The sequence below is a fragment of the Falco naumanni genome, chromosome W (genome assembly GCF_017639655.2).
Source record: "Falco naumanni isolate bFalNau1 chromosome W, bFalNau1.pat, whole genome shotgun sequence".
Classification (NCBI taxonomy): domain Eukaryota; kingdom Metazoa; phylum Chordata; class Aves; order Falconiformes; family Falconidae; genus Falco; species Falco naumanni.
In genome coordinates this window covers 29,483,314-29,508,572 of record NC_054079.1, presented here as the reverse complement: position 1 = coordinate 29,508,572, position 25,259 = coordinate 29,483,314, and the positions used below count along the sequence as shown (strand labels likewise).

Sequence of the window (25,259 nt, the reverse complement as noted above, 5' to 3'; positions counted from 1 at the left end):
TCCTCAATCCAGACCCTGGTATTTACAGAACCCCCCCCCACCGGGGGTTGGGGGGAAACCAAGCAGCCACAGATGACTTCCTACCACTTCATGCATGCCAGCCCCCTGTTTAAAAAGTTTGAGGACCCCTGCTTTAGCTATTTATAGAGGACGGAGGCAGTGGGTTGTTTGACATTGATAATGTGCAGCTGTGACCTTACTTTGACAATGTGCAGCTGTGATCCTGCAGCAAAGAGGTAAATAACTTAGAGGGAATATGAGAAGAAACCTGCATGAGACAGAAACAAAAGAGGAATGTGATCTCACTTCTAGAAGATAAGGAAACAGTGTGAACAGCAGAGAGTAGCCTATAGTGAACAGCGGCTGAGTTTGACCAATAATAAAGCTTTTAGCAGCACATGTACAGAGTATAAACTTAAAAAAGCTGTAACTAACTAACAATAAAGGTTTTTGCTTCACCATCCTTGCAAAGTCCGTGCCTCAATCGCCACAGCTATTAAACTGTCTTTATCACAACCCATGAGTTTTCTCACTTTTACTCTTCTGATTCTCTCCTCTATCCCACTGGAAGGGGAATGAGCAAGCAGCTGTGTGGTGCTTAGTTGCTGGGTGGGGTTAAATCACAACACCCACAATGTATATCCTTCTTTGTCTGTCTTTCGAACCAATGGGGTGTTATATCAGCTCTTTGTGCAGACTTTCAACATCCATGAAAGGCAATACAACCTCAAATTGCAATTTCTGCAAAGAACCAGTTCATGAACCCCTCTTCTAAAGTGCATACTGTTCGTTCAGCTGTTCATTCACTGTACATTCAGCTGTTCCCATTCACAACTGTTTTACTGGTACTCCTCTTTAACTCTGCTCTAACAACTTAAGGATTATAAAAATGCTTCTGCCACCAGTACTTCATGAAAGAAGGTAAGGAGTACATCACTCAGCTTTCACTAAAGATAATTTATTTTTGAAGAATAGGTGCTTGGAAATGTTAGGTACAACCCATTAGCAGATCTAGATTCTGCCTAGAGAACGCATTTTAATAGAGGATGCCCAGATACTATTGATTTGTAAGCAGATGAGTCAAATATGAGCAGACAAGGCAGGGATGGGATTCCCAAGAGAAATGTAGAAACATTGCCCAAGTGTGCAGGGATGGAGTTAAGAAAAACAAAGCTCAGATGGAGTTGGAACTAGCAAGGGATATGAAGGCCAAAACAAAGAGCTTGTATAGGTATGATGGCAGCAAAAGGAAGGCTAAAGAAAATGTGGGCCTGTTACTTAGTGGAGCAGAAGGCCTACTGACCAATGGCATGGAAAATGCTGAGGTATTCAATGCCTTTTTTTCTTTACTTCAGTTATCACCAGTAAGTACTGCCCTAAGACCCCTCAGTCCCCTGAGCCTCCTAGCAGTCTGTGGGAGTGAAGCATTATGCACAGTAGAGAACAATACAGTTAGAGAACACTTAAGCCAGTTTGACATATACAAGTGTATGGGACCAGATTGGATGCAAAAGGGGCTGGCCAATGCCATTGTAAGGCCATGCTCTATCAACGTTAAAAGGTGTCCTGGTTTTGGCTAGGATGGAGTTAACTTTCTTCTTAGTAGCTAGTACAGTGCTGTGTTTTGGCTATGATGTGAGAACAATGTTGATAACCACACTGATGTTTTTAGTTGTTGCTGGGTAATGTTTATACTAAGTCAAGGATTTTTCAGTTTCTTGGGCCTTGCCAGCCAGAGGGCTGGAGGGGCACAAGAGAGTGGGAAGGGACACAGTCAGGTCAGCTGACCTGAACCAGCCAAAGAGGTATTCCATACCATGGGATGTCATGCTTGGTATATAAACTTGGAGGGTTAGCTGGGGTGGGGGGGATCGTTGCTCGGGGAGTGGCTGAGCATCGGTCAGCGGGTGTCGAGCAGTTGTACTGTGTATTACTTGTTTTCCTTTTTCCCTTTTGCTTTGCATTTTATCCTTTCCCCCCACCTTTCCATTATAATTGTTATTATTATTATCGTTGTTATTGTTCTTACCTTTTTGTTCTGTTTAAATTATTAAATTGTTCTTATCTCAACCCTCGAGTTTTACATTCCGATTCCGATTCTCCTCCCCACCCCTCCAGGTGTGTGTGGGGGGGGAGTGAGCAAGCGTCTGTATGGTGCTTGGCTGCCAGCTAGGGTTAAACCATGACAAAGGTCATGGTGGTCAAAGAAGTTTCCTGATGACTGGAAAAATGCAAATGTTACACTCATCTTCAAGAAGGGCAAAGGGAAGAATCCAGAGACCTATAGGCTGGTGAGCCTCATCTCAGTCCCTGGGAAAGTTCTGAAGCAAACTCTCCTGGAAGCCATGCCCAAGAACAGAAAGGACAAGAAGGTCACTGGGAGCAGCCAGTATGGATTTACCAAGGGAAAATTGTGCCCGACCAACTTGATTGCCTTCTATGATGAAATGACTGACTGAACACTAGGGAACAGCATTGCATGTTATTCACCTCGACTTCAGCAAGGTCTTTGGTACAAAGTCCAACTATTGACTGATTATCAGTGGCCTCTCAAGGGCTGATACTGAGGCTGATACTGTTTAACATCTTTATTAATGTCTTGGATGATGGGATGGAGTGCATACTCTGAAAGTTTCTGGATGATACCAAATTGGGGGGGGAGGGGGGCAGTTGATACACTGAAGGGCAGGCTTGCTACTCAAAGGGACCTCAACAGGCTGGAGAAATGGGCTGACAGGAAACTCACTGAGTTCAACAAAGGGAAAATTCCCAGATCTGGGATGAAACAACTCCATACACCAGTACAGGCTGGGGGCTGACTGGTTAGAGAACAGCTTTGCAGAAAAAGACCTGGGGTCTTGGTGGGCAACTAGTATATGAGCCAGCAGTGTGCCTTTGTGGTCAAGGCCAACTTCATCCTGGGCTGTATTAGCAGTAATGTAGCCAGAAGGTTAAGAGAAGTGATTTCTACACCACACACCCCCCCTTCAGTACTGATGAGACTACAGCTGGAGTCCTGTGTCTACTTTTGGGCTCCCCCATACAAGAAAGACATTGACATACTGGAGTGAGTCTAGCAGAGGACCATCAAGATGGTCAGGGGGCTGGAGCATATGGCATAAAAGCAGAAGTTGAGAGATGGGATTGTTTAGCCCTCAAAAGAGAAGGAAGGAAAAGAGGCAATGGGCACAAGCTGAAACGTGGGAAATTCCACTCAGATATTAGGAAGGTTTTTCCCCATGAGGATTTCAAACACAAATAGGGGCCATGCTCAAGGAGTGGGATGGGTTGGACTAGAGACCTCAAGATGTCCCTTCCAACCTATATAATTCTATAATTCAATAAATGCCCATCATCATCCACTTGTTTTCTTGTTTCTCTAAGCTACTACAACAGCTTAGGAAGCTTTAAGGACTTCCTAAGCTATGGAACAAAGATAGTACAAACTACTTTCAGTTAGTTTGAGCAAAGGTGGTAGATTTTTGTCTCAGAAATATGCTTGTTGTATGTACTGAGATCGTCTGTACTCACATCCCACCCACTGTGGGAAATGGCAGCTTCCAGCTGGAAAGAGAGAACAGCTTGGGACAACATCTTTTTAAACACCACTCCAGATAGATCTGTGAAAGTATGTCTGATTATGCCCTAAACTTTAGTAGTGAAGACAGCTCCAGATTTTGGGTGCATAGTATTTCCTTGGGAAAAGAGTTCTGTTCATAAAATTGTTCGGAATAAACTGTCAACAGCACCAAATTGTAGTCAAGATAATTTTTTTTTCTTTTTTAATACTGTTAGGCTAATCCAGTTATTGGGGAAGAATGTATACAATGGTATTTAGTGAAATCTGAAATAAGATCTGGAATAATAGCATCAACTCAACATAGGAACTCTATTTGGCATACTATTAACAGTGTCAGAAATGGATAAAGGTTTGACTGCCTTAGTTCCTTTGTGGAATAATAATTGGCTTTATATTTGTGATGGCTTTTGGCACAGTTTAGATTGTTGTGGGCTATATGATGTTTTACACCAGGGGTCCTCAAATTACGACCCGTGGGCTGGATACAGCCCCCCAGGGTCCTCAATCCGCCCCCCGGTATTTACAGAACCCCCCACCCCCCCTGCCAGGGGTTGGGGGAGAAACCAAGCAGCCGCAGATGACTGCCTGCCACTTCATCCATGCTGGCCCCCTGGTTAAAAAGTTTGAGGACCCCTGTTTTACACATTAGAAGTGATTGCCTGAGGTGAGGCAAATTAAATACATTTAAAATAACTTGATATAGAATGTAACTTACTTGATATCAACATTGTACAGAAAAATCACCTTGCAGAAGTAATAAAAATGGTAGTTTGATGTGTAAACCATCTTATCTGTTGTCTTCTTACAATACCTTGCATTTCCCTGAATTTCCACCATTTCTGCCATATTGTATGTTATGGGATCTATATTACAGCACTGTGGGGAGGTTAAACTAAACTTCCATTTATTATTTAAACGATTAAGCCATTTTAATTATTATTAGCAATAACAAAGGCTGAATCCTGAACATTCTTTCTGTTAATGCTGTCGCTGAAAAATCTAATAATATGACCAAATACTGTCAATCAGGATGAAAGATGTTTTTTACAGCCCCTTCTCTACCAGATATGTGCTGGAACTAAACCCACTCAGTCTCAACCAAAGCACCAGCTAGGACAGGAAGTCTCAGTCTTCGAAACAATTAGGATTTTATAAACATAAATCTGGCTTGTCATCAGGGTATAAAGATTGTATTTGTAATAAGCTTTTGGACCTTAGTTGAAATAAACTGTATGAGATAGGCAACTGTGGATTATAATGCTCATAAACTGAACTTCCCAAATAAAATAAATGCAGGCTCTAGGAGGCAACTTTCCTATCTTTTTCTAAGCTTATATGAAATACCTGTTTTGATCCTGGTGTTCCAAGCTCACTTTAATGTTCTAGCATTCTGTTACTTGGTGGGTCTTCCCCAATTAAAATAGGATTCTATATTTTTAGGTGAAAAACACACTGTCTGGAATACACATTAGAGATCCATGAGAAACATGGCTTGATACAATAGAGACTTTATTCTTTGTTTTCAGGTTAAGTATGCTGAAATAAGTTAATGCAAATATTTTCACAATTTTATTAAAGCAAAACTTGCAGTAGTAGGCTTTGGTGGTCATACATTAACAGCAATGAAGTCCAGATACCAAAGTCGTCTTGCTCCTAACAACCCTATTTTAGCCAGCTAAATTTAGAATGGAAAAGTATTCTTGATATTTAAATTAACATATAATATTCTGAAGTTGTTGGAAGCATTAACAGCTATTTAATCCAGTTGACAAATAACAATCTCTTGCAGTCTGAGAAACACTCAATGTTTTTTACGTTTTTTATGCCTAATACTGCTACATAAATATTAACTGTCTTATTTAAAAGACAGAAGTTGAAACATTTTTTCTTTCAAAATCAATAGTATTACAATCTGAAATATTTAATTATATAAACCCCCAAACAATTCAAATGTCAACTGCTTGTAACAGAAAACCAAATTTATTTCAGAAGACAATACACAATTTTGTTTTGAGAAACACAAGAAAACTAGCCTGAGTTCATGTCTGAAATATTCAGAAAAATCCTACTGTCTTTAGTATGTTCCAGTCATTATTTTTAAACAACACATTAAAAGTTAATATATTTTTTATAATTATAAAAGTTTCCTAGTTATTGTACAATACACAATACAAATTGCCCACAATCTATTATTTAGCTCCTTCCAATTTTGAGAGGACATGAGATACTAAAAGATTTAGCATTTCTCACAAAAAAAGAAAATATCACATCAGGAAATACATATTTACAAAATCAAATACTTTATACAAAAAACCTATCAAATAATTCTGTAAAGATGTTTTCCTTAAATAATTAAAAGTGTGTTCAACTAATTCAAAAACTGCAAAATAACATTACATTGTCACATGTACAGTCTATAAAAAAGTTGCTTTCTTAATTTACATAATGTATGCAGTAAATAGGAAAACAAAAGTTCAATTTCTCCTAGTGTTATTACATTTCCGTGCCTGTGGAACTGAATAATGTAATCTGCCACTTACTAAGTGAAATTTAAATCATGGCACTTTAAAAAAATACAGTAGAAAATAAATGGAACCAAGTAAGTTTCCTAGAAGGTAAGAAAGCCCTGAGTGATGACAGAATTATTGATTGGCAAGCTCTAGAATTAACTTAATTACAGTTTACCACCTGAGGTAAAATTTCCTAAGTGTTTGAAAGGCACTCAAAGTTTATTCAATAGCCTCATTGGTTATTACTGTAAATACAAATTTCTAGGGAAGATGAGAAACTTGCTTTGGTACAAAATTATATTTTTCTGACATTTTAAATTGCTTTATTGGGTTACTTTAATATGATATTTAATGTTTAAATACAAAAAAATCACTTTAACAATATATTTGGGAACCCTTTAGTATTCTTTGTGTAAAAAAACCCCCACAAACCAAAAGAAAAAAACCCTCTTGTTGATATCAGCAAGTCAAAAGACACCAGATTAGGTCCCTGGTAAACACCAGTCAAGGTGAGGTTGTCCCTCCACAGTCTTAATTCTTTAAAAATATTTATTATTTTAAGTAAAGTTCACCCAGTGCTGAAAATTTTTGCAAGACATTTGCACTGCAATCAAGGAAGCACTTAAGAACATAAGAACATTTTCCAAATTTAGATTTAAGCGAGGGTCATTTTGATGCTCATAGTCTTGTTATGGACTTTCTTCTCTACAATGAATTCCAGCCTTAATGATCAATTTACAAGAACAATTTTTACCAAATGTTTAATTACTCAGGGCTTCCAATCCCAACATTTTAATTGCTGGGTTTCTTTTTGAAAAGAAAAAAAAAATCAGAATAAACCAAGAGTTTAAATGACCAAACTAAGGCATATTTTCCTCAAAAGAAACCTAGGCAGTCACTTTGTAAGTGGCTTTTACTATTTTTTAAGTAAAATGGGTAAATTAAACTCAGGTCTGCTGGAATATAAAATCACTAGCAGCAATGTTCAAGGCATGCAAACTGGGAAGCATTTACAATAAATTATGAATAAAATATTGTTAAATTCAAACCCTTTGAGTATTGCATTTTAATTATGCACAAACTGCATAAATTGGCTAAAATTTACAACTTACCTGCACTATACTATTGATGTAATTCCACTAAACAAAGTAATGAGACCTTTTTTTCACTCAGCTAGAGTTGGATAAATACATCTGCACCTAGTGTTGCTGATTGCTCCTGCAAGAAACCAGTAAAAAAGCTCAGTAAGGTGGTATTCCTATCTATAATTTTCAACAACTCTCTACTCACTTCTGAACTTGTTCCCTTGTTCTGGTACTACTTGTAAGAACAAAGGACTTTTTCAACACAGCAGAAAGCAGGTGTGATTTTTTTTTCTTTCTAAATTCTGACATTCAATAAGTCACCCAAGCTGCATCCCTGTAGAGGAAGCTGAATCTAATACCTTTCCATTAGTTCATATCACAGTGACTGAATGTTAAAAGTAATATGAATACAACAATGTCCTTTTTGTCTATTTATCAGATAGACTGCAGAAAATTTGATTGCAAACATACCAAGGATAATGTAAAATTCATTCTCTTGTTAACTAAGCAGTTTTGGTTTTATTTTTAAAGATTTTCATTTACAGTATTAGAGCATTTTAATATTACTCTAAAGAGATTTTCAAAATAGTAATATTTTTTTCCTAAACCTTCATCTTGTAAGGGCATCTTAAAGTAAACAACTTATGTCTGTAGCATCAAATATTTGATTTCTCCAGATATTTATGCAATTATGAAAACAAAATAGCAAAAGTAGTGTATTGCACCAGACAGTACATGTTGAGGGCAGTGTATAATTTAGCCAAAATCTATTGAGCCTTCTGTAACAAAATAATTTCTCTAGTAAGCAAGCATTTAATTTAGAAATTAAAAAAAATGTTCTAAAAGACAATCAGTTACTTAAATGTACAGAATATTTTCAGTGGTCTAATTAAATTACTTTAAAAGTGTATCCTTACAATGCTCAAAGGGTTAAATACAAGGCATTACATTAAATTCATTTTCTAAGGCTAAAACTAAGCATTTTTTATTTATGCTTCTATTCCTGTTTTTTGGGGTTTTTTCTTTTTATCCCCGAAGTAGCAAAGATACTAGAATACCATTCATTGACCTGTTTTTAAACCACAGACATGGTAGTTTTCCTGTTCTACGGAGACAGGGATACAATTTTCAGAAATTTATACTGATCTCTCAAATGAATGGTTTAAACTCAGAAATCACTGTCACATGAAGTACCAAAAATACTTAAATTATTTAAAAAGTTAATTTTTCACCAATTTTTTTCATTACTATAAAAGTTTATTTTATTTTTGTAAAACCAGTCTATAAATTAAGTTAGATTGCAATGTAGCTCTAACTAATATAAATGTTTTTCTAAACAATGCTGATATCATTTGGTGAGTACCACAAATATATCAGGTCAGGTCTTCCCCCATGGAAAATATTTTGAACAGAAGCAGTGTATCAGACATTTAAAAATGCTTCAGTTTAAAATATTGTATAGACCTATACATTCCTCAGTGACAGTACACCAGCACATTATTTTACACATTTGTGAATTAAAGGCAGAAATGCTGTACATCATCGTTCTGTAAGTAAACAATTAAAAGAATATTCTCCAAAATTTTTAATGGAACATTAAAAAAAAAAAGGTGCACAAAGCATGCTACAGTACAATAATAAAACACAGAAATAGATAACTGAAAAGAGGGTTTTTTTTAAACTGATTTACAATGAGAAATATGAAAATTTACCAAAAATTTTTCATAAATATAAATCTTGTGAAAATTAGTGCCCATGTTTTGAAAAACTAATTCAACAATACCCGTTCTGCCACAGTGTTCACTAAGTTATTTGTGCTAATAGGGTGTCTCTAAAATAATTTTGAATTTCACATCAACATTGGGTAAATTCCACAAATCATATAAGCCCGTATCTTATAATGTCTAGCCAGTAGATGCTTGCTGCAGCTCTTTAGAGCTCTAAAAGAGTTAAGCAGGCTTCAGAGTGGCAATTCAGCCACATGCTACACAATACATAATTTGGACTGAGGTATCCATATTTCTGTTCTTAAATCATTAACAATACCCATCTATTAACAAATATCAAGTGTGTAAATTCATTCATATGTGTACATTTGACCAAAATTGCAGTAAATTTAAAAGCAAAGCACAAAAATTTCAAACCTGTAAGTATACACAGCTTACAGCAACTTAATTCTTTTAAATATTTCAGTGGGGAAAATATTACTTAAAAACCTAAGAGAATAATCAGTTGATAAGCATAGAAATACAAGCTCCATTCAGTTATCTAAATCAAGGATAGTTCCAATTTGTTTTGATAACTGGTATTAGAATCCATGATATATGTTCTATCTTTGTATGCATATATTTTGTTTTCTTTTTGCACTACATGAACAGTGATCAACTATTCAAAATATCAGTCAAGAGATATTCAGGTCCCACCTCTTAGCAATCTATATTTGTATGTTACAACCATATTTTTCTCACAGCAACAACAAATCCAACATTCTACCAATAAAGGACAATGATAAGAAAACATTTAAGGTTTGTTAACACAAAATTGGAAACAAGGCAAAACAAACCATCAGTACAGCATAGAACACCCTATGTTAAAAATGAAAAATGCAGAATATTTAATTTTATTTTACTTCTTAAAATCTTAGAATGCAAAATAAAAGGGATTAAATATTTATCATAGGTTAGATTTTAGGATATTTGGTGAAGGGTGCTGATTTCTGAGGGAAAATGCAGTGATATTTGGGAGAACAAAACCTATGAGGATTCAGTGCACAGGTGAATTCAGAGATAAATTAACATAAACCATATTTGCACTTTTTGCCAAGACAAAAAAAAATCTACTGACATCAGTAAGAATTGTGCCTACATAGAATGGAGCAGGATGGGTTGGCCTCCAAATTCTGCTAAGCAATTTACAAATAATTTTGTTAGGACATTTTAGTTGATCTTTAACCGTTCTTGGAGCATATGAAAGCTCTAGCAACAAATTTCTTTGCTAAAAATACATTGTTCATTTCACGTGCTGTCCACCCATTTGGTATATATGAATTAATAAAATAAAATTTAAAAAATCAATCCACAGCCACACTAGATAAAATAAGAGACTCCCTAAATTTTTTATACACTCCTTTCTATAAAATTGATTTTTTATTCTCTCCTTCAGATTTTTGCTTTTATTTATTAATTTTCAATATTTTAGCTTAGCAAATCCATGTGTCTGCTTTAAAAATAATGAAAATGCTTAAAATAATCAGAAAAAATCAGATGTTTAATGTCAATTAATATAGACTGTATAAACTATCACTATAAGATGCAATAATTAAAACATAGCATCAGCCTTACACCCTACCACATATAGAAATTGAAAATGTACTGCATTATGTACCTGCTCATTTATTTAGTCTGAATTTTAAAAATTAAAATCTGACAAGGGTTTAAAAATATATAACCATGCTTATGACTAGGGTCCATTTACTTTGTTAACAACATTTGGAGTTGGTTTTAATACACAAAATTAAAAGCTTGGTTTGCTTTTCAAGTTTCCAAGCAAATTTTATTTGTAATAAAGTGAAACTCAGCTAGAAACAAGAAAAAAATAGTTTTATTATCAATTTTAAGTGGGATATTAAAATTACTTAATAATAACCCCCCCTTTTATTTCTTTGAAGACTATGTAACCTGCCCTTAATACTTAGGAAATTTGAAAGTGACAGGCACACCTTGTTGAATAAATTTTTAGAGTTAATAATAATAACAAAAAATACTAAATCTTAGCTTCAGTTCTGTTTAAGGCACCATGTAATAGCCGAGGTACAATGATCCCTGATGTACATTCTTAAATGGCAATGGTCCATCTAGCCAACTATTCAAATTCAATGCAATTGGGAATAAGTACAAGTGAGGTGCACCAGTTACACTACCTTATTAATTTTTTGTAAAAATTTAAATTCACTTTAATAATCAGGAAATATATTTTGAAAAGAAAATGATGCAGGTTGCTATATTTCTTACATTCTATAAATTATCATTTACGAAAGCAGCAGATTGAACTAGTAGTAGGAAAAGATCTGGAATAGAAGAAAGTCATCCAAAAGGAATGTTTTCCTGTATGTCCAGTTCAGCATAAGTAGCATGTACACATAAAAAAAAAATAAATCAAGTCACTTCTTTTCTGGTTCAGTTTCTATCAACTACAGTACCACTCAACAACCAAAAGCATCTGTGCAGTGGTCTCAAATATAGGATCAGTAGTCTCCAAAACTAGAGGAACTGGCGTACATATAAAATCTGGAGCTGTTGATTTTAAAGGAAGCTTGTATTGTTTACATGGTGATCAGATAATTAGGTATTCCTACAGTGTACACATTACCACATTATTATAATTCTGTCACTCATTCCGCATTTGTAAATGCAGTGAAAACACTTCTTCCTTACAGAAAGAAAACAGTAGATCTTCCCAACCCTCCAACATGATAAAAATATCCCCTGAATGTTCACAATTTCATCAGTGTCTTCTAGTTATGTTCAATGAAAAGCACCTTTTATAATAAATTTGATGCGTCTGCTGTCAAATGAGTATGCTTCCAGTATAAGTCAAAGAAAGTATTTATTTTAATATTTCACAGAAGTGCATCTAATTGAAAACCTTTGTATATGAAACCATTATGACAAATAATTAACATTAAAATATTTTAAACTGAAAAAATAAGTAATTTTAATTTTAAGAGGACAAAAGCATTAACAGGAAAAGCTTGGCAAAAATCTTCATTGACACTTGAAACTACAAAACCTCATAATATCAAATAACCAATGTAAAATGATTTTGCTTACAATTTTTAAAAAAATATCCGGCAAAATGCATACACCCATTTCATTTCACAACTCCAATAAAAGGTAACATTCAGCACAGCTAAAATTCGATAAGTCAACTTTCAGACCTATTCTCCACCCTCTCCCTCCATTAAGTCCAGCATCAACAGAGCTAATGGAGTTGGGGGGTGCTTCAATATTAGACTGCAGTATATGTATTTCCAGTAGCACTGCACTGTCTGACAGTGTGAGTGTTTGTAACAATGTGCTCATTATGAAGTGGGTTCAGGAGGCTCTGCTCTACTCCACTCTCAAGCATTGGCTGCTGCATGCAGCCCACCTGAAATGCCTGGTTTAATTCTGTTTTCTCCCTCTTGGCTTGTGGCTCTCCGTTTTCATCCAGCTCTTCTTCTATTTCGCTTTCAACTTCGCTGCCCTCATCTGCACAAAAAAACAACCAAGAAAAGTATAGCACAAAGGGAAAAAATCTAAATACAAGGGCCTTTATTTTGCAAATAACTTGAAATATGAAAACACAGGAAAGTATAGCAAGCTTATAAAGTAGAAAATGAAAGCTCAACATTTTATTGGGAAAAGTCAATAAATACTACAGATAAATAGGGTAATGAACTCTTTCTAATGTTATTTCATTTTACTGATAAAGAAACTCAACTGAAGAGAGGTTGACTTTCTCCAAGTCATACAACCAGTGTAAGAATGGAGAACAAAATAAGACTTCAACCTACAAAGAGGACATAAACTCATTTCTTACTATTTCCTTCAGTAACAATTAGCAAGTTATTTGGTAAGTGCTTGGACCCAACTTCGCCATCTTCACTTATCAAACCCATCATTCAGTACAAATATAGATATATGTACATGCTCATCACCTCTTCCTTTTTCCAACTGTCCATCCCTTTCAACTCTCTCACCAGGATATACAGCTAAATTCTGGGTGAAATTTTGAAAAAATCTTGTGCAAATAATAAACATTTTAAAAAAGATTTTCCTATTAAGAACCTAGAGTATTCTAGTCATTATTATATAATATATATCAGGTGTAGCATATTGGACCCATATAATAGTAATATAAACATAAATTATGATACAGCTTTAGATTCTGCTTTACTATATTAAAAAAAATAAGAGCTTGTTTTGCTCCAAGAGACAAATTAGTTCTATATAAAATTATACATTTGAGAGATTTCACTGCTTACCTTTATCCATATTTCCAGGGGATGGAGCATTTAAATCACCAAACTGCAAAATAAACAATTAAAAGTGTGGACACAGTCTATGATGAAGCCAGTACTATGCTCCAATGGCTTGTGGCTAGTATGAAAGTGCATGCATGTGACTGCAGTCACATCCATAGTATACTAGTTCATTTTTCATTCCATCATATTAGTGTTCATATTAAGGAAATTAACATTAAAATAAAAATCCTCAGCAATTAAAACAATGGAATATAAACTTAAGCATATGTTTTTGCTTTTTATAGGGTGACTTACATCAAGGCCTTTGTTGCTTTGAGTGAGATATTTCTGATGTAGAATGCTGGAAAATATGACTGGTGTCCATTTTTAAACTGCAATATTTTAAACAAAAGTTCTTTTAAAAGTTCCCCTGAGAAGATGTGTCACTAAAGTCAGTTATAGTGTAGCAAAACTATATATAAGGTAAATAAATGGCACTGCTGAAAATAGGGTTTATGTTTATTACAGCATATTCTGCTAAGTAGTTTACTTATACAAAAAACAAAGTGAAAAGTTGCTCACAAATAAAAAATGCAACCTTCCTTCCTCCCTCCCTTTCCTTATCTATCTACCCTTCTCTTAAATGAGAAGCAACAGAGCATAATTTGATGAGTGAATCTCAAATGAAAGTACAATATTTAGATAAATATATGTCTAACTATACCTGATTCAGTCCTTTTCAGAAATACAGAAAGATAAAACTTCAGTGAACACTAAACCAGCATAAGCAGCAGCAGCCCTATCCTTCCAGGTTCCCTCACACATACTCCCTCCTCACCTCCCCATATCCATCATTTCACCTTAAGTGTTCACATGGCCATGCAAAGAACTACATGACAGAACTGACCCAAGAAAAAAACCCACAATTGTAGTGGGATTATTTTGCACAGGATGAATTCTCTGATCCAGTTAATCACAGAACTGCCTGAGTACTTGTGCCAGCTAAGGGGATGGGAAAAGAGACAAGAGTGTTTTTCTCAGCTGCAAAGCTAGTTTATACTGGCTTGAAGTGTTTGTCAAACTAGCCTTAGTCTTTCCCATTTTATTTCAATCACAGTCAGTAAATGCAGAGAAACACAAGAAGCCATGCGTTTAATGAATAGTAACATCTTCCCTGTTCCTCTCTCACCTCTAAAAGCTTTAGATTACATATTTTCTCTCTAAGATCATATCCATCTTCAGTTTACCAAAACATTATAGGAATTTCCACAGTACTTGTTTTTGTGTGTACACAGTTTTGGTGTACACCAAAAACATTACATTTAACATATAACATGTCTGTCAAGAAAACAAGAACGTAGCAATACTACGCTTTTGCAGTACTGTGCTATAAATGTAATAGCAGAGTTTAATGAAATATCTAATCAGAAACAGTAATATTTTTTTCTAAAACATGTCATATCAATCAAACTACAAATTAAACCAAGACTCCCCATCTCTATGAAAAAGTACATATTTTCATAATATTTAATGATATGATTTAATATATCCTGAGGGAAGAATATATCAAGTCATGTAAGGTGACTTACAAATTATCAGTAAGATAAAACATGATATAATGATCATCAAGTATTAAAACATTAAGCTTCAGTCTGGTGAACCATCTATCATACATCCACATCTATCAATTTTCTAGCACTTTAAATGTACAATTCCTTGATGATAACTCCTAAGATAATGTGAATTCTTAAACAACTCACGCAAAATTAACGGTTAGGTGAACTACTGAAAAACAGAGATCTGAGGTAAACTTCAGTTTGCAAATACCATGGACACATATAAGGCAGAGTGGTTCTGAATTGAGACTTTCGCTGTTTATTTTAAACAACATACATTGAAATATAGGCATGAAAATATGCCATGTCCCAATCCTGCAAGTACTTCTGTGCTACTTTCATTTCATGCATGTTGTTGTCAGTTGGCTCTTGTTAACAGTCACTCATCCAGCCATTGTCTTACTTCCCCATCCCCTGTCCAGAGGGATGGGGAAGAAAATAGGAAGAACTTGAGTGAGAAAGCTCATGGACGAAGTTAAAGACAGGGAGATCACTTACCAATTACTGTCACTGGCAAAACAGACTTGAATTGGGGAATTTAACTTAATTTATTGCCATTACTGATTCAAGTAATGTGAAACAAAAGCAAAAAACAACAAAATGTTTAAACACTTAAGGAAAACATCTTTCTTCCCCCTTTCCCAGGCTCAACTTTGCTCCAAGAACCTCTCTTCCCCCTGTGTTATTGTCCCAAGTTACATTCAATCCCTTCAGTGAGGCAATGGGTGGTGCAGGGGGGCTTGTGGTCAGTACATAGCGTTTTTTTCTCTCACACTCCTTCCTTCTCACATTTTTCCTTTGGTCCAGTGTGGGTTCTCCACAAGCTGCAGTTCCTTTGTGAATATCCCTCTGCTCTGGAGGTTCTCCACAGGCTGCAGGGAATATCTATTCCACCATGGAGCATCTCCTACTGGTCTGACCTTGGTGTTCCCTCTGCTGTTTCTCACTCTCTTTTATTCCTTCCTCTTGTGCCTGTCTGGTGTTTTCTGTCCTTTCTTAAATATGTTTTCACAGAGGCACCCAAAACTTTGCTGATTGGCTCAGCTTTGGCCTGTGGTGGTTTTGTTGCCAAGCCAGCTAGAACTGGCTCTATCCAGCACAGGGAAGTCCCTTACCTCTTCTCACAGAGGCCACCTCTGCAGCCCCCACCCTGCATGCCCCCTTCCCCAAAGCCTTGCCACTTACAACTGATACACATAAACAGTACCACTGAAACAAAACTAACTTCTGCATGTGAGCCATGTGAGCCACCCTTCTGAAGTCAATGGGACTACTCATTTGTGTAAATATTTGTATTGGAATTTTAAGTATGTGTAAATAAGTGTAAACAGATCCCTGAAAGCATTTTCTATTATTCTGTTCCTTTATTATTTTCATATAAACTATTTAGTTTTCAAGAACTCAAAAAAGTAGGTTTCTACCTAGTAGATTGATTTACTTTTTTTTTTCTTTTTTTTTTTTAAGCAAGCTCATTTGCAGAGGATCAGTGTTAGAAGTCACTGTGTTTTAAGTACTCTGAAAATCAATCCGTCAAGGAAACATGAATTAAGGTATATAACCCAAATTTGAAGATGTCAATGTATTTGCAAATCAATCTGCAACAGTTATATTACAAAATATCCAATAACTCCATGTAAACATTAAAAAAAAATTGTAGATGGATATCCAAATTGATCACTAAATTCACCAATCCATTGTCTTGCATATTATCTTACCTCTCCCATAACTGCGATAGGTGTCTCTCCTGTTGCCTGAGCAACACGATGTTCTACTAAGTAAAACATGTACTCATCATAAAGCAAGCGGATCAGATGAAAAGAGCCAAAGCTAGCAGCACTGCGTAAGGTTAAATCTCGAATCACCATTGAGCTATTTAAATATGGGGAAAAAATTATGAAATAAATATTACAATTCTTCAATAATTTATTCATATGGAATATGCACATCAAGAATAATATATTTTTAAGTAATGCTATCCACAAACAGCTCATTTGTGGTGTCTTCAGAAAGAAATGTCTGGGAAAGACAACTATTTGCCTCTCCCCTTTTCCTGAAAGCATGGTTGGAGACCACATTACACAACTAGAAGCTAAATTTTCAAAAAGACAGGAAGGGCTTAATTTCGGTATATGCACAATTACCAATATGTGAGCACATGTAAAAACTGACCTTAGTGGAAGTTCTTTGTTAAAATTTTAAACAATAAAATTGTATTAAGATTATTTATTTTTAAACAAAGTAGTCCTTCAAAATATTGTCTGTTGTGCTCACATTCCTAGTTCAAAGTTTTAATTGGTATGATTTTTAAACTTGTAGAATTTAAATAAGTTTGTGTATACCTTATAATAGAAAAATGCAGATTGTGGATGAAAACTTCCTTATGATACCCTCAGAAAGTAGATGCTACAATGTACCATTTTGAAAAAAAAAAACCAACTAGCTTTACTATGATAACTGATACAGTAGAAGATGACATGGAATATTTGTCTTGATGTTCTTTTTACACATTAAAAAATATTTTGTTTTCCCTACATAATGAAAATAGAAGCCATGGTATTTTAATAAATAGTATTAAGAACATTGGCTTTAAAATTGTATAGCAATTCAATCAAAAATGTTTCATAGCATGTTTCCAAATCAGGATAAAATTCTAACCTCATTACACTTGAACAAGACCTTTAAAATAATATACAAGGACCATTTAATCCACTGCTGAGTTACACTAGTCCTGTGTTTAATGTTAACAACACAAATTTTATTTGGGGGGGAGGATCTTCATTTCTTGGGAACTATTGTCTGATATTAATTTTGTCAACATTATTACAGCAAACAGTTCAGAAAAAAAATAAAATAGCTAAAATAATTTAGAAGACTATTAAGAACTACCTGTAGAAAGACCATTTTAAAAGAAATTGCCGTGCTGCTTTAGGAAAGCTAGGTCTTCCTTCATATGGTTTCAACGCTTGCATCATTACATTATCAAGCCACGCAGCCCACTGCTCCAGAGTGCTCTGCTGCTGAAGAGTCATCTTGAAATCTGTTTCTAGTCTTTGAACCATATTGTCATCACACTGACACACCCAGGAAGCCTGCTCCTGTTACAACACATGGCAAACATGAAAGCAGAACACAAAGTGTAAATTATTCTTAAAGACTGAATAATTACATGAAAAGGATGAAATACACTTATTAGGCAAACTAATGAGTATTTTTATTTTCACGTGTCTCAATTTTTTTGGAAGAATATGAGAGTAAGGAACTGTTGCAGAATGGCTGTGTGATCACGGCCATGACTCCCTTAAAGATCTTTGTGAAACAAAGTTAGCGTAAGTTAGCTGAAGCAGGCCTTGCAGCTGTGCTGAGGCATGCTGATAAGGAAGCTGAGAAAGGCACTGACCTTGTGCCTAATGTTGTAAATAACTTTGAGGAATTCGCGTAGACAAGAGAGAAAAAAATATATGTAGCTAGCTATCCGCAGAAACCGCAAGTAGGAGGACGTATGAAAATGTAACCCTTTAGAGCTTAGCCAATTAGCAGATGACTAGTAGGCATAATTAACTAGAACTGTATATAAGACATAATCGCGCCTTAATAAATCGAAGCTTGCTTTATCACTCACATTGAGTCGGCTGCTTGCTTCCCCTCGCTCGTCGCAAGGAACCCAAAGTATAAAAATGGGCATCAAATAAAGCACATACAAAAATACGATGGAAAAAGCACAAATACATTGCAGTGTTCCATATTAATTTTAATGAAATAATTTTTTACTTCAATTTCAGGGATTTTCAGGCTTGGGACTACAGGAACAAGGAGTGGAAAGGGCAGTCAAATGGAAGTTGAGAGAGTAAGAAATAAAGAGGAACCAAGAAACCAAAGTGCCATGATTCCTATTGCTTTGAAGGAGTTAAGACCAAATACAATTTCTGTTATATTTTTTAATCACCTCACTTAAAAAGAGCTTTGTTTTATAGGCAAAAAAGGATTGTTGTTTTTATCTATAGTTTGTCATATATAACACGTTGCTTAATGAGTAATATAAATAGCACACAATTGGACAAACACAGTCCATGTAAAATAATGAGCAATTCACAGTATTATCATGGAATGTAATGATATTACATTTTCAAGTTTAAATAAGACCAATAGGATGCTTCTGTATAATGGAACTTAGAGAAAACCAATACTGATTTAATATAAGCCATATTCTTAAACTCTGGCTATCACATCTGAAGTTAACATATCAACATTCATAGACCTTATATCTTACCACAAAACAATACTTAATATACCATATATTTGGTCACATATTAAATCTTAGGTAGTTTACACACCATTATACAATATATCTGTGTTAAATTATATTTATTCAAAGGTCTTTGCAACAAGCAAAAAGAATTTAACTGTTGCTAGTGAACTTCTGAAGTTCTATTAAAATAAAGTGTGTTAAAATGTTTGTTCATGAAAGAAGACAAATGTATGACTACCAGTAATCTGGGCCATGTCAGTTAGTTGACCAACAAGAGAAAAAAAAATGTTGTTTCTTCTAAGGAGAAGAAAGAGGTAAAAGGGAAACCTTTTTTTAAACCTAATCAAAAATAATAAATTCTTGTTTTACAGATAACTGTAAATTAGTTCTAACCAGATGCTTAGGAAAGGTTGGAAATGTAAACACAAACAATTAAAGAAAGTATACTAATGATATTGTCTTTGATATAAAAATAAATGCAAAAACAATCTGCACTAGAAATAGTGCTGTATGATCAATATTTTTTTATGGAAGATCAGAAGCTATGCTACTATCCAAGATCTCATTTTCAGGTATTGTTCATGCTGTTCATTCTAAGAACACATGTACTTTATGCTTTCATCTGCATTAAATAAGAATTGGCAGAATATATGGTCTGTAAGATAAGAAGCTCTCAGAGAAAATGGAAATAGATAATGGCTCTGAGGTTTTATTTTCCTTACAGCCAAAATCTAAGCTAGAAAGTTTCAACTGAATCACTGCATATATAAAAATCAGAATGTTCCCACTTATTTTTCTTGATGGAATAACAAGAACTAACAATAAAAATAAAAAATTTGGGGGGGAAATAACAATTTTTTTTAAATCTGTTTTTTAAAGCCACAGGTACCTGTACATTGGCAAAATCGACACGGTTGAGATCACTGAGCATCTGGTTGATCTGAGAAGTGTTCTGAAGCACAGCCCGAGCTGCCTGAGCCAGGTGGTTAAGAGATGTGTATCTTCTCAAAGTCTGGGCAAAGGCACTTACAGCGGCAACCTATGAAGAAATCCATTTATCTTAAAACATTGTATTAACAACAGGACTTCTGTTTCATCTATTACAATTTTAATATTGCAGTATTAATTCATGAGCCCTCAAATATTGAAATTCACATATAATGCAATAAATCCAGTTTTTCTTATTACTATTTTTGGCAAAATAAAGTTATTTCCAATCCCATGTTTCATGTTTGAAGATCAACATAAATATGACATTTAGCATAAAAGTTAAAAAGCTGCTACTTTTACAACTTAAATAAGATGCAGTGTACAACTGCATAAAGTAAAGAAAATGTAGCAAATTTTGTTTACCTTGGTTTGTATCGTTCTCTGTGGAATACTGTTCATGGCACTGGAAAGCCAACCTTCAAGGCTTTTTGCAAAATTGCGAATGGCTTGGGTCAAGGCACCTAAACGTTAAAGAATAAAAAATAAATAAATAAATAAAGAATAAAAAGAAGATGGCAAGGAGCGTCTCTTGAAACCTTTTGCATCCTCACTTAACCTTTTCCCACACACTCTCCTGTTGCATGATTTTCTCCACATAGCGTATTACAGACATGCAGCACAAAATTACATTTTGTGTTATTTAGTAATTGTGAGAACAGGGATGTCCCGTGACTGAGAGTATTGTTTAGAAACCATTAGATGCACTAAAGCACTAGTCATTCTTTTTATAAGGTAAACTATCCTATATTTCTGGTGTTCTTGTTTACAGGTACAGCAAGTACAGACTGTGCAACAGGTACAGCATGTCTACCCAGCCCAAGTTCAGTATGTGGAGGGAAGTGACACAGCCTACACAAATGGAACAATGTAAGTTGGTTATTGATCAAAATTAGAATGATTACTAAAATAAGAAGTTAAATGCACATTCTTTTAAAGACATCATATGGACTACTGTATTTTAAGTAGCAAAGAAAAATGTTTAAACAAAAACTTTATTTTTTGTCTTATTAAATCATTATTTGGGCAAAACCAAGTTGAATTCACACCACTTGAATTAATCTAAAATGAATTCAGGTAATTGTTACAGTTGAACATAGTGTGAAGCATTTTGTTGTTTGGGGAAAAAACTTAAGTTTATGGACAAGTTTTAAGTTATGCTGATAGGAAGGATTATCTAAATTTGTTATAATATGATCATCTGTGTAATAAAGGAGTCTTTGTGTGGGCCTCCTGTTCTTCTGGTTGAAATTCTACTGGCAATTGCTGAGGCAGCTGCAGTCATTACTTACAGAAAATAATTATGTAACTTCTTTACTGTTTAGTGTAATGAGATACATATTTAATTTCTTTCCAAAGGAAGGAAGGGAGAGGAATGAGAATATGTCTTTTTGCTTGTCTCTTAGAATATTCTGTTTCACGTGCTTTGTTTACCTTGGTTTGTATCGTTCTCTGTGGAATACTGTTCATGGCACTGGAAAGCCAACCTTCAAGGCTTTTTGCAAAATTTGCTGATTTTCTTTGCTCTTATCTAATCAATCTTCTGTCTTAAATGGGTCTGTTAAGATGTGCTTATTATTCAGAATGACCAATGTGCCAATGTGCCCTTGTTCAAGATACTGTAAAAACTGAAAGTCACTCATAACATTGTTAAACTGTAATCAGAGACTGAAAATTTCTATGTAGGATGCCTTATCAGGCTAACTTGTTTTTGAAAAATGTTGGCCAAAGACACTGAACTGTTGAGACAGAAGAAAATATATTTCTTCATTCACCCTTGTGTAAGCTTTTCTTTTAAACGCTCTAGTACTTCTACTCTTTCAATTATGGACATGAAACCAAGCAGTGATGTTGGGAGCGTGTGGTTTATTGCCGTTCATGAAATTTTGCCTGAGTTTATAGCTCAAATATATTAAGCAGAGGATTATGTTTGGTTTACCCTATTTATATGTTAAATGCTCCAAAGACCAATGGATGTGCTCCAAGTGGTCCTAAATGGGGCATCTCTTTGCAGCTGTTGCTTCTGCTATTAATTATGTCAACTCTGGGTTCTAGTGCCTAATCTATGAACAAAAAGTCTATTCTATTCCATATACAGGGCTAGGATATACGGTTGAAGGAAGCTATCCTATTAAAGCATTGAAAGGAGCAAGTACTAAACCTGCGGTGGGAATGGAAAATGTTCTATGACTATTAACATGGATATTCTTTCATTCTCCTTTTATAGCCATGTGCTAGCCTGATTCCAACACAACCCTCAAGCCCTCCCAGAATTCATTTACACGTGAAAACAGCAACTAGGGCCAGTCAGTGAGGAGGAAAGGAAAACATGAGTTGGCTGGTTAACTATGATCCAGTAAGCAGGAAAGGGTTCTGGTCTTAGATAAAGAGCTCATGAAAGTGACTGGAAAGGCAAGAGCCAAGTACCAGTGGGTGGAAAGAAGAAAGTATGGTGGCAGACATACAAATCTAACAAAGAGCCAAAATGCGTGGTTGTCTGGGAAAAAGAACTTTAAAAACCAAACCAAAATAAAAACACTGACCAGAAAAGTTGCCTCCATACAGGAGATGATGCCTATATGATTTTCCTGATATAACTGCTAATGATTTCATTTGTAGATAGTACCTTAAAAGGAGATGGAAGGAGGAGCTGGCTGACACAACATAACTTGTAGTGCTATTTCATCCATCTGTAAACTGTATTTTAGTATAGTTGATAATTTATCATAGAAAAATTTAGGTTGTAAGGTACCTCCAGAGGTGATCTAGTCTAACCCTCTGCTCAAAGCAGGTCTAATTAGATCAGGTTGCTCAGGGACTTGTCCCATCAAGTCGTGTACACCTCCAAGGATAGAGGTTCCACACCCTTTCTGTTCCTGTATTTGACCACCCTCACGGAAAAAAAGTGTTTTCCTAATACCTAACCAGAACTTCCCATATTACAACTTGCATTAATTTCTTCCTGTCCTATTGTTGTGCACCTCTGAGAAGCGTCTGGCTCTGTCTTCTCTGTATCCTCCCATCAGGTAGTTGTAGAGAGCAAAAAGGTATCCCCTGAACCTTGTCTTCTCCAAGCTGAACAGGCCTAGTTCTCTCAGCCTCTCCTCATATGTTATGTTCTCCAGCCCCCTGAACATCTTGGTGGTCCTCTGCTGGACTTGTTCCAGTCTGTCCACATCTCTCTTGTACCAGGGAGCCCAAAACTGGACATAGGACTCCAGATACAGTCTCACCTGTGCTAAACAGAGGGTAAGGATCACTTCCCTCAGCCTGCTGGCTACACTCTTGGTAACACAGCCCAGGATGCATTTGTCCACTTTTCTGCAAGGACCAGTGGATGGAAAGAAGAAAGCACAGTGACAGACACACAAATCTAACAGTCAAAATGCTGCTGGCTTATATTCAACTTGCTTTCCACCAGGATCCTCAGGTTCTTCTCTGCCAAGTTGCTCTGTAGAGAGTCAGCCCCCCCCAGTCTATATTGTTGCATGGGATTATTCCTTCCCAGATGCAAGATATGGCATTTGTCCATGTTAAACTTCATGAGGATCCCATCAGTCCATTTCTCTGGCCTTTCCAGGTCCCTCTGACCTCCAGCATATAGAGCACACACACACCCCCCCACCCTCCCATTTGGTGTCATCTGCAAACTTGCTGAGAATGCATTCTGTCCCATCATCCAAGTCACTAATGAAGACCTTAAACAGCATTGGTCCCAGTGCTGATCCCTGAGAGACCCCGCTAGTTACTGGCCCACAGTTGGACTTTGCACCACAGATGACAACTCCTTGAGCCCAGCAGTCTAGGCAATTTTTCCACCCACCTTATTGTTCACTTATTCAGCCCCTATCTCAACAGTTTGGTGATACAGAGATTATGGGAGACTGTGTGAAAGGCCTTTCTTCAGTCAAGGTATACAACATCCACTGCCTCTCCTTGTCCACAGTGCCAGTCACCTTGTCATAGAAAGCAATGAGTTTAGTCAGGCATGATTTGCCCTTAGTAAATCCCTGTTGGCTGCTCCCAATCACCTTCTTGTCTTTCATGTATTTACAAATAGCTTTCAGGAGGATTTGTTCCATAACCTTTCTGGGGACTGAGGTGAGGCTGACTGGCCTGTAGGTCCCGGTATCCTCCTAGTTGTCCTTGAAGAAGTGTGTGATATGACTTTTTCCCAGTCATCATGAACTTCCCCCAGTTGCTGCGACCTTTTGAGGACAATAGAGAGTTGCCTTGCAATGACATCAGTCAGCTCCTTCAGCACCCTTGGATGCATCCCACCTGGTCCCACGGGCTTGTGTGCATCTAGAAGGCTTAAGTGCTCCTTAACTGCATCTTCCTAGCTACAGGAGACTGATTTCTAGCAAGCTCTAGCAGTTTTAACAGGTTCTGTCAGGTGTTCTTGATTAAAGAGGGCATTGAGCTTTTGTTCCAGCTGACTCCTGATTAGGTACAGTCAAGCACCCTTTCAGCAAATACTAGGAGTGGCCTATATAAGCACCAGCCTAGAGCATAATGGACAGAGTCAGCAGTTTGTTACAGGAAATGGTCTCCAGCAGCTGTTAGGGCAACTGTCCCTGGAGCGTCAGAGGCCTTGGCCTAGGTGAAGCTCCAGAAAGAGGATACAGTTCTGTAGGTCTCGGGCTGTAGGATGTGCTTGGGGTTTTGCTGATGCTGGGGCAGTAGAAGATAGTCTTATAGGCTGCAGGTGGTGTGTGCTTGTTAAGGATCTGTGTTGCCATGTAAAGGAGTTATGGGAGGAGGTCAGCAGACTGTATAGCATCAGAGATGATAAGAAAGAGATTGACCAGTTCTCCTCTGAAATCCCATAGCTTCAAGAGCCCGAACCCCCAACTGTACTGAAGGGGCAGGAGAGTTTGTGCTTATTGGGTTGGGAAGTGGAGACTCCCGTGATGGTGGAGGGTGGAAGCTTGTGACCTCTGGCATCGGGAGGAAGGCTCCCCCTCCACCTGAAGATTTGCAACTACAAAATAGAATTAGTGCCCTCATAGCAGATGAGGAGCTGGGAGGTCTGTCAAACAAAACATCGATGCTGGGGGAACCTGAGTCATGAAGTAGTGAGTAACTTACTACTGAGGGGCATGGAGACTCCCATGTGCTGAACTGACCAATTGTTTAGGGAGGTGGGCTTGGATGTGGGACATGGTTGAAATCCTGCTAAGGCTTCTCCGGCCCTCAGGTTATTCATCTCTGCTGCTCTTCCATGTAGG

The 25,259-nt window shown here is 36.3% G+C and overlaps 1 protein-coding gene across 2 annotated transcripts in view; it reads right to left on the bottom strand.

Moving 5' to 3' along the window:
• Positions 1 to 11,761: 11,761 nt before the first annotated feature.
• The window catches only part of LOC121080565 (transcription factor RFX3-like), a 191,419-nt gene continuing 177,921 nt past the window's right edge, over positions 11,762 to 25,259 (bottom strand). The window contains exons 12-17 of one of the 2 annotated variants that reach the window (XM_040578658.1): positions 20,395 to 20,492; positions 19,931 to 20,080; positions 17,682 to 17,890; positions 16,511 to 16,664; positions 13,201 to 13,243; positions 11,762 to 12,424 (exon numbers count right to left, since the gene is read on the bottom strand). In XM_040578658.1, the coding sequence (XP_040434592.1) occupies positions 12,183 to 12,424; positions 13,201 to 13,243; positions 16,511 to 16,664; positions 17,682 to 17,890; positions 19,931 to 20,080; positions 20,395 to 20,492 (896 nt within the window). In that variant the 3' untranslated portion in view covers positions 11,762 to 12,182. The remainder of the gene's footprint in view (positions 12,425 to 13,200; positions 13,244 to 16,510; positions 16,665 to 17,681; positions 17,891 to 19,930; positions 20,081 to 20,394; positions 20,493 to 25,259) is intronic. The other variant, XM_040578659.1, reaches the window with a different exon arrangement.